The sequence below is a fragment of the Symsagittifera roscoffensis genome, chromosome 7, assembly GCF_963678635.1.
Source record: "Symsagittifera roscoffensis chromosome 7, txSymRosc1.1, whole genome shotgun sequence".
NCBI classification, from domain to species: Eukaryota; Metazoa; Xenacoelomorpha; order Acoela; family Convolutidae; genus Symsagittifera; species Symsagittifera roscoffensis.
This window is the reverse complement of record NC_087068.1, coordinates 49,851,142-49,867,371: the sequence shown is the minus strand read 5'-3', so window position 1 is coordinate 49,867,371 and position 16,230 is coordinate 49,851,142. Positions and strand designations below refer to the sequence as shown.

Genomic DNA, 16,230 nt, shown 5'->3' with positions numbered 1-16,230 from the left:
CTAAAACAATAATCAAATACGGCTTTTCTACCTCCAACCTGCATGCTTTTGTATTTTTTTTTACTTGGGAAGGAGGTACGGAGGGGGAGGGGTTACATTAGAAGAGATTCATTTAGCAGATTTGAAAGATAACCAATATTAAAATCAATTAACAAATTCGCGGAAAAATATCAGTCATCTTTTTTTCAATTCAACGTGAAGAAATTTCGCGAAAATCCGATAACGTACGAAAATCTCAACATTAAAAATTTTGCACATATTTTCGGGTTGAAAAAAGAAATGGAAAAGTTTACAGGGAGGATACCAACAACATCAACAAGGCTACCCCGGACAACAGTATGCACCGCCTCCTCCACCCGGATATCAAGGTCCACCTCCCCCTCCCGGGCCCTACGGACACCAACAAGGCGGGTACCCTCCAAATCAAGCGCCTCCTGCACCGCCATATCAAAGAAACAGCTACCCTCAAGTTGGTCCTACTCAGGGCAACATGTACCCACCTCGTCAAGCTAGCAGGCCCAAAATATCACAAAACTATCCGCAAGCGCCTCCTCAGCCCCGTAGTGACCAACAAAATCATTACGAAAATCAACAAGCCCAAGAACTACCCTCAAAAGCAGGTAATATTGGGTGGAATGCAGATACAGAAAAAGAAACAGAAAATGATCCAGAAAACAAAGTTCAGTGTGAAAAGCGAAAAGATGAAGCGCCTGCAAAAGCACAATCAGCTGGTCTTCAAAAAAATACTCCCAAGAAAACACCGGCTAAACAAATGAGCAAAGCAGCTTCAAGTCCGCATATAAGCCAACCCAGTAAAACCTCTGCTGGCAAAATAGCAAAGAATGACCTCAAAAAGAACTGACAAAGGAAAAGGAAGGGCAATTAAGAAATGAGATATTTCAAAGGCTTGCTTTCCACTAAGAACCAAAGAGGAACTCTCAGATATCAACTTTTTGTTTGCTTTAAAAATCCTAAATAATCAAAATTATGTTTTTTATTAAGTTAACCTTGTAAAATAAAGTAGACGAAACGACATTTCTGCAATTTCCCGCAGCCCCCTCGTAATATTACGAAGCAAAGCTCGTTGAGAATTTGTTCACTTATTCACGCTGACACTTTTATTGCAGTTACAACATCAAAAATTGTTTTAAAGACGGGGGGGCAAATTGTTAACGGGCCGTCAGAATTTTTCGCAATCTCTGAATGACCTGCTTGAGCTCACTGGGCTCTTTTTCCTCCCCCCCCCCCCCCCCTGCAAAATTTTACAAGTAAAAATTTGTTCGCATCGTTCGATTGTTATGAAAACTGACACACGGACTAATTAGGTTATGACAAACATATTTAGTCTTCATAATTAACATTGTAAAACCACTCGTAACACTAAAAAATTCATGTTTGTGTGAGGTGGGGGGAAAAGGAAAAAGAGCCGCTCACTGAATGCGAATCGAGTCAATTCTCCGTTAATTTTTTTTTCAACTATCCTGAATTTCGCTCTTTTTCCCCTAACTCATATTAACATCATTTTTACACTGTAAAGAGTTTTTTCAAGTTTAACTATGAAATTAAAAGAGTTTTTCATCGGATAAGCAATCAGACCAGATCTCGAGTGGCTGAAGTTCATGTCTTGGCTATGTTTCCTTTTCCGTAACCTCCGCAATTTTATGGGTAATTTTTTGGATCTACTTAAGAACCCCCGACCTATGATATCAACTTAACAGTCTTCCCCCTTGAACAAATACAGTAAATTAGCACAGAGCTTTCTTTTGGTAATTATAGTTTTGCTGCACTCTGTTCGGTCGGTCGAAAATTCGACTGTTGAAGTCTACTTAACAATATCCCCCTTTCTTAAAGGGGGATTGTTAAGTAGATCCAGTTTTTCTGTTTACATAGGCTACGATCATGCAAAACAAGCTGTTTTCCCCTTTTCCCGCACCTGCAAATCTGTATAGTTAAATTTACTGTTCACATAGTCCAATTGTCATGAAAATTGACATGCATTTTAATTAGGCCCTGGCAAACGTATTTGTTATTGTTAATCAACTTTGTAAAACAACTCATTAAAACTTAAAATTGATGCCTGTGAGGTGGGGCGGGGGGAAGAGCCACAAAACACATTTGAACTTCATATTTAACCTGGTAAAAGTCCTCGTTACAATATAAAGAGGCGTTTTCCAGTTTCTGACCCTGACTCCAATGCGTAAAAATACGAAAAAACTGCTCAAAAATTTTGTTCACGAGGACATTTGCAAAAGGAAAAAAAAATTTATGCGGCTGCTCACATTGACACCTTTTAAATAGTTTATATTTTAAAAAAAGTCATTTATAAAAAATTTTCAGAAAGAAGCAAAGAGGGGGTGGGGGCTGGAAAAGAGCCCTAAAATGATGGTTTGCTACTATGATGGCGACGGAAAAAACCCAAGACCACACTTGACCAAGTCAGTGAATGTAATTTCACTCTGATGTAACTGATGCTCTTTGCATGTTTTTTCCAATTTTCATTTGGTGAATTGCTTTGTGTTCAAACATTCATTTGCTTTGTGTTCACACGTAGATTTTACTACTGTAAAACTACGTATACATAAATAAAGTGATTATTTTAATTAACTATCACGGCATGGCATTGAAAATAGATAATGTTATTCGCCCTTATGCTGGTTCAACTTCAGAGGCAAAAGAGTTTAGTGAGTAGCTGAGGAAGTTTGAGTCATCAGCAAGCTGCAGAAGAGGACTGCCGTTGTTTCTAGAAGCTAGCGCATTAAATGTTTATGGCGAGAATATGCGAACGGAGACTACAGCAAGTTGAAGTGTACACTTCTGAAGGCGTTTTCGATAGGCCATCATAAGCTCACGATTTGATCATCAGTCGAAAACGATTATTAAGCGAACCGGTGGAGGTGCTCATGTCAGATTTGAATGTGTAAGGTTTTTGCAGAACTGATTGGTATAAAAACTGTGGACATGGATACTGTTAAATCGTTCGTATTGGGTCTTAATTTACGAGCATTGCCTGAAGAAATGAGCAGGAAGCTGTACTCGGCTCTTGCCACAAAGTCATGCTACGGATAAGGTACTGAGGGCCACATAGCACCTATCTGCTGGGCTGCAGCGACACAGCCTACGAACCAGGGAAACTTCAGTGGGGAGCGCTGGCGCAGCAGTGAGGCGACGTCTTTACCAAATTTAACGATAAAATTTAAAAGATCTCCTTGCACGTACGATTGGGCACATTTTGTTCTACTAGTTTGATGTTACGCAGGATAATGGAGAAACTTGGGTTGGACTTTCGTTCTTGGAATGTGACACTTGGTACTGTTGGGGATGCATCTCTGCCGATTTTGGGCAGAGTCAGAGTTTTGTTTGGTGAAACTTGGCTAGAAATATCGTTAGTAGAGTTTTTTGTGGTAGATCTTAAAATCGTTGTTGGGTTGTGACGCTCTAGTGGGGCATAACGCTATTTTAGTTGGAGGATCATTGACACTCAGTCGAGTTACCGATGGGTCAGTGCAGGTTAAATTTGACAAAATGAACAGCTGAGTAGCTGGAGCGGGTGAGAATTAACTGAAACCAATTGGGAAAGGTCAGTGTGGCCGTAAGCGTATGAAAAGAGGAAAGATGAAAATGTTATCAAACGACGACGGATTCCTTGAAGAAGAGAATCTTACAAGTAAATGGTGCGATCAGATAAAAACGTGGGTTTCATCACGGAAAGGGAAAACAAATCCTTCATTTGGGGTTGGGTCAGGATTTTCTGATAATAAAGTTCATTTGAGTAAGTCACACAAAAAAACGGGCCATGTAAAAAAAATATGCCACGTTTTTGTACTGGAAAAGTAAAGATCACGTTGTGAGAGTTAGTTCTATTAAAAGGGGGAGTCAAAGTAGCCAGTTGCAGCCATCGAGAAAGTGATGACTCAGACAAAGCTGATGATAGAGCATCGAATGATAGAGCATCGAATGATAGAGCATCGATAATAGAGAGAGGCTATCGCCTTTGAGACGGGGCCAGAGCAGTCAGTGATTGTAACAGAAGCTCAAAACAAGCTGGAAATGACAAAAAAGATAACCTATGTCAAGAAAAAAGCACAAGTTGAGCGAGTTTAAATCTTAGTCTCAGCAGAATCTGAAATTTTAAGACGAAAAAAAAAGAATAACAAAAAGACTGGAGGAAGATCACGGCAAAAATCTTTCGCAGCAAAAAATGAAGGGCGCCTGAAAAATAAGCAACGGTAATGTTGGGTAGGGGGAGGGGGGCATGACGCAGTCAGGATCAAAAGGTATTCTGAGCTGGCAAGACAAAATAATGGGTTGAATAAATGAACCTCGATTGTCTGGAGCACACACGCTACTCTGAAGGAGCAGGAAAATCGAAGGTCAAATTCAGAGAGTTGCCAATAAGAGTGAAATTTTGGAAAAATTAAAATACATTCTAACAGTTTTTCTTATAAATTAATAATTTCGACTTTCATCCATGACATTACAGCGATAACCTCCGTGTTTGAACATTTGATACATTTCATGGAGACGTTTCTCTCTAAGGTGTCTGGTCACTACGTAGTCATTATGGCAATTCTAAAGATGAAATTGCCACGCCTGCGTGTGGTAGGTACATAACCAAGAATGATAGGCATAAATGACCCTTTTCTACAATTGCGCAGGGATGAAGGTGATTGTTTTTTACCTACAGAACGAAGCCGTCATTGAAGGCGATTAGTTTATTAGACGACTCATTGAATATTGAGCCTTTGACTTTTTGAGTAGTGTGGAAAAAGTTGACTAAAATTTTTGGAATTCAGAAGGAAGCAGAAAGCAAATCAACCGTGAATTATAAGGATAGTATAAAAGTACAATTTACGACTTAAGAAGTAAAGTGCGTTCAGAACCAGGCGGAACAGGTGTTGTCAAAAAATATTCCCAAAAATTTCGCGGATGTTTACGGCTGGCTGCGAGAAATGCGCTGAGCAGGTTTCAGCAGGATTTTGCTGCTGATAAAATCGATATCGAGAACCAAGAACTTGAAAGCAAGCTGAACGCATATGGAGCGGCTCGAGTCAAGGGCGGCACAGTGTCTAGCAGCAAGTGTATGAAGCGGCGATTCTGTGTTAACCGATGGGATCTTTGGAATGATTGGGTAGGGCAGTAGGTTGCGTTTCATTATAAAAGTGGCAGAAAATAGGTGAGTTGAAAGCTGGTCGAACCCCTGGAGTTTATGCTTATGCCTTCTGATATTACGTGATTTATTCTTACCAAAGAGAAGCGCGTACAGACTCGAATGCAATGATAGCCGTGTTGACGGATTGCTGGTAATGAAATTTAATCAAAACTAAATGGAATCCAAACCTGGAGATGCTCAAAAGGATATGCCAAAAGCATCTTCACAAAATTTTTATTGCTGCGAAGAGAAATCAAGGGTTTCAAGTTAATGTTGGTGAAAAAGTAACGAATATCACAAAAGTTTAAGCATGACAATCTTATTGTGCACTGCACGTCTCATATGAAGCAGATAATTCAGCAAATCTGCTAGAAATAGAAAGTTACAAGAAATCAATAAAGACCTCTTGGAAAACGTATTGGTGTTCAGTGTGACGCAGATCGAAAATGCGATTAGATCTGCTTCAGGATTGGAACGCATTTTATACCAGTGAACGCGCTGTTTGATACTGCGAACGTCGGAGCTAACCTCTTTCATGAGGATTTGCTCAAATCCTTGGATTTCAGACGTGTAAACCGAATCTCCGAAGAATTTTTTCTGGTCGTCGAGAACCCGAACGCTTCTGATGACTTTTTTAAGGTAATTTTTTGTGAAAAGTTACTAGCTAAAAGGACAGCAGTCTTTCGTGATTCAGGAAACTATCGAAACTGCCAAGATTGCAACAAAAAATTGAAGTAAATCAAATTACGATACCAGTTTTTTTTAGATTAAATTGAAATCTGGACAAGTTTTGATACCGGTTTTTAGGAGTACAAAATTTGAAACATTAGGAGTAGCGAACAAGTATATTTAGTCGTCAACCATAACAGTCGGCGATGCACACTTTAAGGCCTATCTCGGTAGGTCAAAGCGATGAATTTGTAACTGTGAGTTCGAATACGCAGGACACGGTGATTTTGGTCTAGCGGGAAACGAATTTTAACTAAGCTCTGCCATTGAGGACAGAATATGAAAATTTGATGAACCCAATTTTGACCAAGTAAAACGGTTGTTCTCATCATCCAAGTAAAGACTGGTTAAATTGAAAACTAATTCTCCCACCAAAGATTTTTTTATATATTTTTTACCGAATTTTTCAATTTCTTCAGAAAATCTCTCCTCACTTGAGATACAGTGAAAAAAACTTGACGGATATCGGCCATTTAAAAGACAAATAACAGATTGTGAACTTAAAATCTTAGAGTGGGTTTTGCATTGAATTGCGGGTGTTATGTCTCAGGATAAAACGGACACCTGTTGCCGTTTTTTTTTTGTAGAGCATGAAAATAAACTTGAGGACGTTCACTATTCCATCGAGAAAGAGAACAAAGCAAATGATTCCACGCACAGGAAAAAAATTTGAGCTGAATTAGATATTTTTTGGGATACCAAACGGTCGAACTTTTGATATCATCTTGGGCAAATCAGCATGGGTATTTTGAGTAGTGGTGCTAAAACTGTTTAAATAAGTAGGTGCAAATTGAATTTTGAAATATTTTTCGGTACCTCGAAGCGGTTACGATCTAGAATGGTTATCCTATGCCACAAAGTTTAAAAAGACGAGAGTCTAACGAAGGTATCTGACACCAAACAATGTACGACAAAAATTGGTCTCTTCATTTTAGCAGCTGCCTCTGCGGAAATAAAACAGGGACAAAACTGGCTTTTGGGATCGTCCAATTGCAGAGAATATCTTTTTTGGGCGATGCAAAGTCAACAGCGACATTCCAACAGACCTCGATCATCGCTTTAGTCAGCGTCACAAAAAAGTTTGTGCACCTTGTCATGTGGTCCGTCATTGATGAATAGTGAGCGATTCCAAATTTGATTAACTACCTCAACCTAAGGTCCGAGCTGTTCGGTTTGATGAAGAGAGCGGGACTGATTTGGCTTACCCTCAAAATGCGAAACCTTTTGACGGATTCCATAAAAGGATAAATGTTTAATCAACATGCAATTAGAACAGACCATACCACAATTTCAAGGCTCGTGTGGTGAAGTATATTGAGTAATATATGATTATTACGTATTATGTATTATTTTATATTGCTATGGTGTCAAGGTGAATCGTATGGAGCTGTTGACTATGCGTGTCCCAATTGACGCGGCTGTTGTTAGAGAAATTAAGCTTTTCTTTTTACGCTCTCTGTACGATAATTTAGCCATAAACGTACCTCCAATGAGTACACTCTTACATGGCGCAGCCACATACGGAATCGACCTATCGTCAGCTGGATGTGTTTTGGAACGTACAAAGGAGGAGATCAATAATAAAGAAAATACGTAGCCATCAAATGATTACCCAACCTTAGGAACTACAGGTAACAGAAGAAGCTCAAGTGAGAGCGAATCGCGAGGCACGTAAAAACGTGCTTTACAAGTATGACAAATGTAGGAAACACGTCGTTCGGAGAAAGAGAACCATTTATTCAAAGGTAGTGCTAGAGGAGAGGCAGATAAACGACTTAAGTCAAAGTTGTTCCTATCGTACAAAAACAAGGTCAGAGGGATTTTTTTTCAGAAATAACCTCGCATCAAGAGTGTGGAAAAAACATTCACTGAGCTGTGAAAGTTGGCTACTTTTTTTTTTTTGAAGAAGCCAAACCTGACGAACAGCCGTTTTATTTTGTTCGGATGAAAGCAACGGGAAAGCGAAGAAATGGAACAGTTTTATAGTGCGTTGAGTGATTAATCCCGGGGGTGCGATTTTGATCCCACGGAAAAATCAATCGTTCGGGACGTGTTCATCTTTAACATGAGAAACGAAACATTTCTTAAGCATTTGTGTTTGGAGACCTTGCTCCCATCGGACTCATTAAAAATTAAAGAGGTGAGGGAAAGGGCCAAAATGAAGTATAAAAGAGTCAGCGGCGGTCTTCCCAAGTTTTGAAGAAATAATTTCACCCCAGGGTGCTCGAACAACGGAGGAAGTCAAGAGTCAGAGTACATAAAGCGGGAACCCGTAAACGACCTCAAAGGCCAACGGCAAGACAAATGACAAAATTGCGGAAATTGGTTAAAAGCAAACCATACAGAACAGTGCCCCGCTAGAAACATCAATTGTAACAACTGTAGTGGACGTGAACACAATGCTAAACATGGTAAGAAAGCGACAGTTAATCAAGTGGATGATTTGGAATTTACACAATACGAGATGACTGTAATACAAAAGTGGAACACAGAAAATACTGAAGAAGAATTCGGGCTGTTCACAATAAGGACAGTGTGTGATAAGTCGGGCCGTGAAAATCGTATGTCGATAAACGTCCAGTTGGAAAGAAATCAAGAACTGTTGGAACGCGGAATTTCAAATTGATTGTGCTAGTCCGGTGTCCTTTATATCACAAGCAAAACTGCACGAACTCAAGGTCCATGATAGGTTTCTGGAATTTGCTTGATCCCGAGCCACCAGAAGAATGCGTTTTATAGTGCAACAGACGATACAATCAAGATAATTGGGCGTTTTTTTGTTGAAATTCGTTTCGAGGGTTGGTTAGCGGAAAATGTGGAACTCTTCATCACCGATGGTGGTCAGCGGGGGATATCAGTTGCAACATTGCGTTTTCTAAATTGGACATCGAAGAACGACAAAAATCTCAGTTAAGGAAGTAGAGATGCAGGGTGATTGTTTGAGGAAGCAGTGCTCGCCTATACAACGTAAGTTAGTGAAAAATTTTTTCATGGGTTCATGGACTTATTTGAACGCAAATGTATGCTTAAAAACTGCGAAATTCGTACAAATTTTTTTGACCCATTGCCCCGATTCAGGTTGAAGGTAAACATGTCCCCATTCACATATTACCTAAGGTGGAGGAAACAATCGATGACCTACTAGAAGACGGCCATATCGTAAAACTGGGAAAATATACAAAACATTGTTTTATTTGGCCGACGGCCGTAGCCGCTAAACGCGATGGGTCAGTGAAACAAGCACTAAATTCGAAATTAAATAAAAAACAAAATTACCGGAATCGTTATCAAAGGACTAATTTGAATGAATTGGTGCATAATTTTGCCTTAGCCAATAGCAATAACACCGAAGAGCCTATTTGGTTTTCCAACATCAATCTAAAATACGCGTATTTACATTGGAAATTTAGAGAACCTACAAGCCGCCAACTTAGTGAAGCTACTAGCCGGCAACTTCAGCATCGCGGGAGGCACGATAACGGAACACAAACTGATTTAAAACGGAATTTCATGGGTTGGGGGATATGTCTATTGAATTCTAACGGATAATGGATTCTTTGCTGGGACACTTACCGGGGTGCTTGTGTATTTAGATGAGATATTAATTGCAACCAGAGGTTCCACAGAACGCCACTGGAGTGAAGTCACGCGGATAATGGAAGTTCTTGATTCCAATAACGTCTCAGTTAAATGGAGTAGAATTACTTTCTTTGTTAAAAAAAATCGAGTGGCTAGGATTTCGCTTGTCCTCTAAAGATACAGTGCCCATCAAATGAAAAGTCGAGTCTAATGTAAAAATGAAACAAACGAAAAATTTTACTGACATTTGGTCAATAACAGGGTTAATTATTCAACTTATCAGATTTAAACCAAACCTCGCTGCTAAAACGGAACCGTTTTGGAACCTTATGAAAAAACAAACTCGTTTTGACTGAGAAGACTCCCATGAAAAAACCTTGTAGCAAATGCAAATGAAGGTGATTATCAGCCAATTTGCCCAAAATCATAAATTGACTAGGAAGAAATTTGATGCTTCTAAACAGGGCCTAGGGACCCATTGGAACAGCTACACTCCAATAGATGGAAACCGGACTCGTACGCTTCCAGGTTCCTAAATGAAGCCGAATTAAAAAATAGTATAAGCGAATCGGAACTTTTGGTTGTTATTTGGGCTGTTATTAATCATCAGAAACACTTGTTTGGAGCTCCATTCAAGATGGTCACATTTCATAAAGCATTGCTCTCGGGTTTCTCCGAACACTATAATAACTCAAACAAGATTAGTACGGTGGGTAGACCGGCTGTTACTATTCGATTATAAAATCGAACATATCCCGGCCAATATATGGGTTTGGTGGATTGTTTGTATCGCCACCCCGTGGGATTGGAGTCAAAACAATCCGAATTGGATAACATTTTCGTCGTAGCACAAATTAATGCAATTATTAGGCTATTTCAACCAGCGGCTAAACTAAATCCGGTGGCAAACGCTCCAATTAATGGCTATTTCAACCAGCGGCTAAACTAAATCCGGTGGCAAACGCTCCAATTAATGACTGATTTGAGTATACAAAATCGGAGCGAGAATCATGTCATCGGAAGGATATCGCAGCGAAGAAACTCATTACCGCACTTCAAAACTGTCATTTGTTCACACTTTGTACTGCTGGCCACAAGCGCACTGAGTATTGGAAAAACTGTTTGCTTCTAACTATAATAAAAATGAATACTGTTGATGATCCTAATGAACGGCAGGAGACTTGTAAGTTGCTAGTTATCAATGTTCACGGGATTATTCTTCAAAACAGCCGTCAGCTGATACCTCTCTTGTCCCACCAGAATTGTTTCGGGATACCCTGTTTGAGTAGCCCGAGTTTTTCGACGCTGAATTTGTTGCTATACTCACTAAGGCGATTGATATTTTGAATTGTATTAACGAGGCTTTAATATCAAACAATTACAGTCACATTCTGGACTTAGGCCCATATTTTACGAATTACCTTGATAAGTTACATACTTTAACGCTATCTTGACGACAAGATGGCGATGCGCCTTTCTAAAGGGCATTCAGGCTTGTGGAAGATGCGAGACGAGACGTTGCCGATATTTATTTTTGGTAGCCCCACCGACAAATTGTCGAGAATGCATAAAATACGGTAAGAATCTCAATGCAGTTATTACGGAGGGAGATGGTGTGCCTGTAGACATTTTAGAGGAACCAAATCAAGAGATTCAGTTGGATTTCTTAGAGCCGCGGGCCGTTACCGGCGGTGTGGGGGGCTAATGAGCATACTTTCATCTGTGTGGATCGATTTTTTAAGTTTCATTCACTTCACGTTACTACCCGAACCACAGCTGAGGTTATTAGGGACTTCCTCGAAATCTGTATTACGCTACACGCCATACCGCGGGTCATTCGGACTGACCAAGGATCGGTCTTCATTTGCAAGTCTATTCGGGATTTTTGCCCCAAATTTAACATTCGAATGATGTTTGCTTCTGTAGGTAAATACCGGGCAACTGGTCTCTTCAAACGATGTATCAGAGCTATAAGAGAACGACGTATGACGTAATCTTTTCAAACGCCGAGACCGGGTCTCAAAGCCGTATAAAATGAAATTTTATAGAGTATTCGCACAACAAACCATCAGTCAATGGATTGTTTGCCGTTTTGGTCGCAAACCAATTACAATCTCGCACACGGTTGCTAAAACGGCTTCGGGCAAAAACTTGTCTTCAACAACGGTGTTATACTTCTTAGGCAAAAACAAGAAGATGTTTCCGGCACAAATGATGCAAAATTATACCTACTCGACAATACTATAAATAAGAACATACGACCGGATTGAAAATCCAGGGGCAACCCAAAGAGAGGAGAGTGCAGGGCCGAGCGAGGACACACCAGCCAATGCACCTAACTTGAGTGCCCAGAAAATAAGGAACCTTATTTTGAACCTTTGTCGGAAAAGTTTGTACGAGAGGCTGATCATACATTCAGGTTGGACTCGGGGAATATGATTGATAAATCTGATATTTCAGTCAGTTTAGGTGAAAAATAATCAGAACCAACACAAGCGACAGCGCCGGCTTCGAAAGCGCCCAGCACACAGCCGACCGACTCGATTAATCGGCGCACAACTAACCGTGAAGACCACGAAAAAGTGTCGCGCTGTTGGAATCGCAAACGACTTCCCAAGGGGATCACGACACGGGAGTCGAGGGAAAAGATAAGGCGTTCAAAAATTCTGGATCAAAAGACAATCCAATTGTGATTGACAGCTCGTCGGAGGGGCTAATATCATTAGAAAGCCCAGTGGGTACTTTGGAAATAAGTGCTAACTCTGCGCCCAATTTTCCAGCGTCGGTTTCGGCGCTGGGGTAAAGGAGCACAGCAGTCCCATCGTTATTTCGTCAACGAATGAGGCGGAGGAAACTTGCCTAAGGAATATGAATCCTCAGGAATGGAGGTTCAAGAGGGATCAATAAGTCCCCATAAGCGGCCCAAACAAGCCCAGATGCCAGAATCAGTGAAAATGGAAGGTCTTACGTCACCGCCCATAGTCGTGCCGATGGATCTAAGAGAATCGAGTAGCTCGCAGGTCCATGCACTGAGAGCAGTAGTGAGGCAAAATACCCTTCCTGTACGTGATCGAAAGCCCCCCAAGTTCCTGGGGGAATGGTTTTGAACGTAGTGCAGACAAAGGACAGTTCGGATGAATGGGAAACCAGCAAAAACCTGAGGACCCAGGGATCCATTCTCAAGACAGCCAACCGCCCTTGCGGATCTTGTCTTATCAGTGACCGGGGGCAAAAACAGAAAGAAGGTGGTACACCAAAGAAGATCACTAGCTCAAGAAACGAAACGCCGAAGCCACATACTTCGAACGGAAAACGTGTCGTTTTTATTGGTGGGGCAGACTATGTACAAGTCGACTCTAGTGGATTTGATACTGCGGTATCGAAGCACTTTGTAGACGTATTGGACAAGCTGCGCCGCATCAACAAGCATTCTAAAAGCGTTTCACTCGTCGCGGATGCGCTAGGTATTACCATATATGAATTTCGTTTCTAGTCTCTCTATCAAGGTCTCGAAGCACGCATTAGTAACATAGGAAGAACCCTGGCTTCGGCACACCGGTTTACGTGGCGCAAGCCGAGATTCAGCGCACTCAAAAAGCCATCGATGCAGCGGGTAAGGAGGTTTAATCGCGTGAACGGCCGGTCGAAGAGAGCAATAGTTCATCTCAGAGTGCCCAACGAGTCAATTTCTGCCCGTGTTCAATCGCTCCTGAGAAAAAAGCAGGGGTCTCTAATGAGACGGGACACATGCCTCCGGCGCTAATATCAGCCAAATCAACCGCTGAAACACCTGCTGGGTTGGTGCTCAGCTCTCCACCGGTTGCCAAGCGGTCAACTGCGGAAACAAAAGGGCTCATCGATACGGTTATCGATTTACCAAAGAAGGTATATTTCAGTATCGATAGCGAAGGACCATCGGCGGTCATGTGTGGGACCGCAGACACTGCAAACTTAAGTGGAGACTCCAGCAGTGCGATGACAAGTTATCAGCAATCAGCGTGGCGGAGGAAGATCACCGTCAAAATTTGGAAGAATTAGAAAGCGAGGCAACGTGCGAAAACTATAACTAATCCCGAAAGAGGGAAAAGGGTAGGGAGACTAGCGAATTCTAGATATAGTGAAAACTTAAAGAAAAGAGCAGTAAAATTAAATACTATACATTCTGAATTGATTCAGAGGAAGTGTGATGAAGTATATTGAGTAACATACGATTAAAACGTGTTATGTATTGTTTTATATTGGTATGGTGTCAAGGTCAACCGTTATGGGGGTTTACAGATTGTCATTTTGGCCAATTTGGGACAAGTAACGCGCGATAATTCGCGCTATTAACGCGAGAGCAGAAATTTAATCTGCCTTAGAAATCGTTCCAAAGTGATTGAACGAAGCTTATTTGCCATAAGTGATATTTAACTACCAGCGAAATATATCCTTTTGTACTTTATATGGCGCGTGGGGGGGATGATTTTGTTTAAAAAATTTCAAGTTTTAGAAATTTTTTTTTCATTTTGATTTTTTACATTCAAGTTTTTATTTGCTCCATAAAATTTAAAAGGCAGTCGGAACATTCAGGGCCTCGCCCTGATACGAGCAGTCTATTTTAGCAAGAAAAAAGATTTAAAACATTTTGAATTGATTATCCAGTGCTACAACATTGTGTCATTTTTGAACATAAACATAGATGATCCAGAGATTTCTATACTTTTAGTTTTCTACGTTGCCCTAGTCGAGATGCTGCTCGAAAGACGTTCAAGGTTTCTGCGGTTTGAGCAGTTTTTGGGACCTTTGCCTTCAAGTTGCTCAAAATCTGCTCAAATCTTTCGATCAAACGATAATACGTTCAAAAACAGCTCCAATACTTCAGCTCTAAGCTTTGAGGTTTTTCCCAAACATTTTTTTCCAGTGTATTCGTTGTAGGGTACTCATAAATAACCCTTTAATAATCCAAACTTCTTACCTTCCTTAATATCAAAAAATCAAAAATGAAACTAAAAACAGTCGTCAAGATTCATTACGTCTCCAAAATTTCAAGTAAAAAAACCCAATGAACATTTTCTAGAAAACCGCTCAAAAACCTCTCAAAGCTCTTTCTAAAATAAGATTATGACTCAGGACTTTTTCATCAAAATAGAGACATTCCAAATATTAAATAAATAGACCGAGACAAAAAAATTTTTTTCATGGACTTTTATTAAAAGTAACATGCCAAATACAAAATGAAGTGATCGGTACAAAACAATATTATTCAAGAAATTTTATCAAAAGACTGTACATGCCAAATATAAAAAAACTGATCGACACATAAAACTTAGGGGGGCGGGTGGTGACCCCCATGTATTAAGATAGGGAATAGACCATCCGGTCACCCCAGCTATGTATTAAGATAGGGCATAGAGTTTACAATGTGTTAGGATAGGGAATAATGATGGTAAGAGTTCATTATTTGTTTGATGGTAAGATAATGGTAAGAAAAACGAAATTTTTTTGGTTTTATTATAGAAACGTCTATTTTTTTCGCAAAAATTTTGGCGCGCGTTATCTAATTAGTAATGATTACTGGTTAATTATGTGTGGGTTGTGGAATTAATTATTTATTCAGTTTTTTGGTACACGGTATGTCAATGGTAAGAGTTTTTGTGCAAAAACTTGGAGTTTTTATCACAAAATTTTTCAAAAAAACCTTTAAAACACGATAAAATTTGCTGTAATTTGATCTATTTTATTGGATAATTTTTTTCTTATCATCCTGAATTTTTGCTGAAACCTACTGAAACTTGAAAAAAAGTCAAAATTTTGAGGAAAAAAAAATAAATTTCACAAAAAGTATATAAATTACTGCATTGTATAACAAGTTTACCGCAAAAACTTTACGTTTTTATCATTAAACCCATTTAATATGACATCATGTATAAACTTACTACACCAGATCAGTTCTTATAAGTTCAATGGTTTTGTATGAATTCCATCATCTTGTACTTGTCTTTTTGAATAAAAGTAGCTTAGTCTTTTCTTTGTCTGTTCATATGTGGCCACCATATGATTTATAGTTCTGAATCCTGATGAAAGGTTAATTGATTCATCAAGCACTCTCCTGTATGTTGACATGGAACCGTCTCCAGAGTCTTCTAGAACCCGTATACTTAATATTTTACTGCTAAATTGGACTTATCGGACTTGTTTTCATAGCAGCAATATGCCTTGCTACACGAACATAGCCTCTCTGTACATCTAAGTTCTTCTTTAAAATTTCCCGGCTCCCGCTTATCATGCTTTTTATGCGTACTGCAATACGTTCGAAGGAAAAAATTAGATTTTGTATCCGCCTTGAAAGAGTTTCTTCAGTCCTTTTCCCTCATTTTTTCCCAAGCAGCTCTCCGATCTGGTTGGATACAGTCGTATAAAAACTCTTCCGCAAGAGCTAAGTAAAATGAGTCTGTGTCCATCTCTAACTCTTCAAATTTTGTGAAAATCGCAGAACTTGTCAGAGAAGTTATAGTAGAGTTCCAACATTCTCAGTATCGCATTTTGCAGTATGAAAAGTCCAACGATGATGGGTTCTCTATGTTCAATGGTTGATTTCAACAAATCCACATCATACAAACCTTTTTCAACTGTATTCAATCTTTTGAACAATGATTCCTTTATCGCTTTATGAGTTTTTCATCGTTCAGATACTTCGTAATGTATGCCTGGATCTATCCATGATCTGATATCCATAGAAAGAATTAACTAAAAGCGTCATTGTTTCTGCTACAACTCCTGATAAAGGGTTT

The 16,230-nt window shown here is 39.8% G+C and overlaps 1 protein-coding gene across 1 annotated transcript in view; it reads left to right on the top strand.

The window, feature by feature from the left end:
• Positions 1 to 862, top strand: part of LOC134852063 (uncharacterized) — a 29,732-nt gene extending 28,870 nt beyond the window's left edge. The window contains exon 5 of the mRNA XM_063868343.1: positions 296 to 862. Coding sequence (XP_063724413.1) covers positions 296 to 862 — 567 coding nt within the window. The remainder of the gene's footprint in view (positions 1 to 295) is intronic.
• The last annotated feature ends 15,368 nt before the right edge of the window (positions 863 to 16,230 follow it).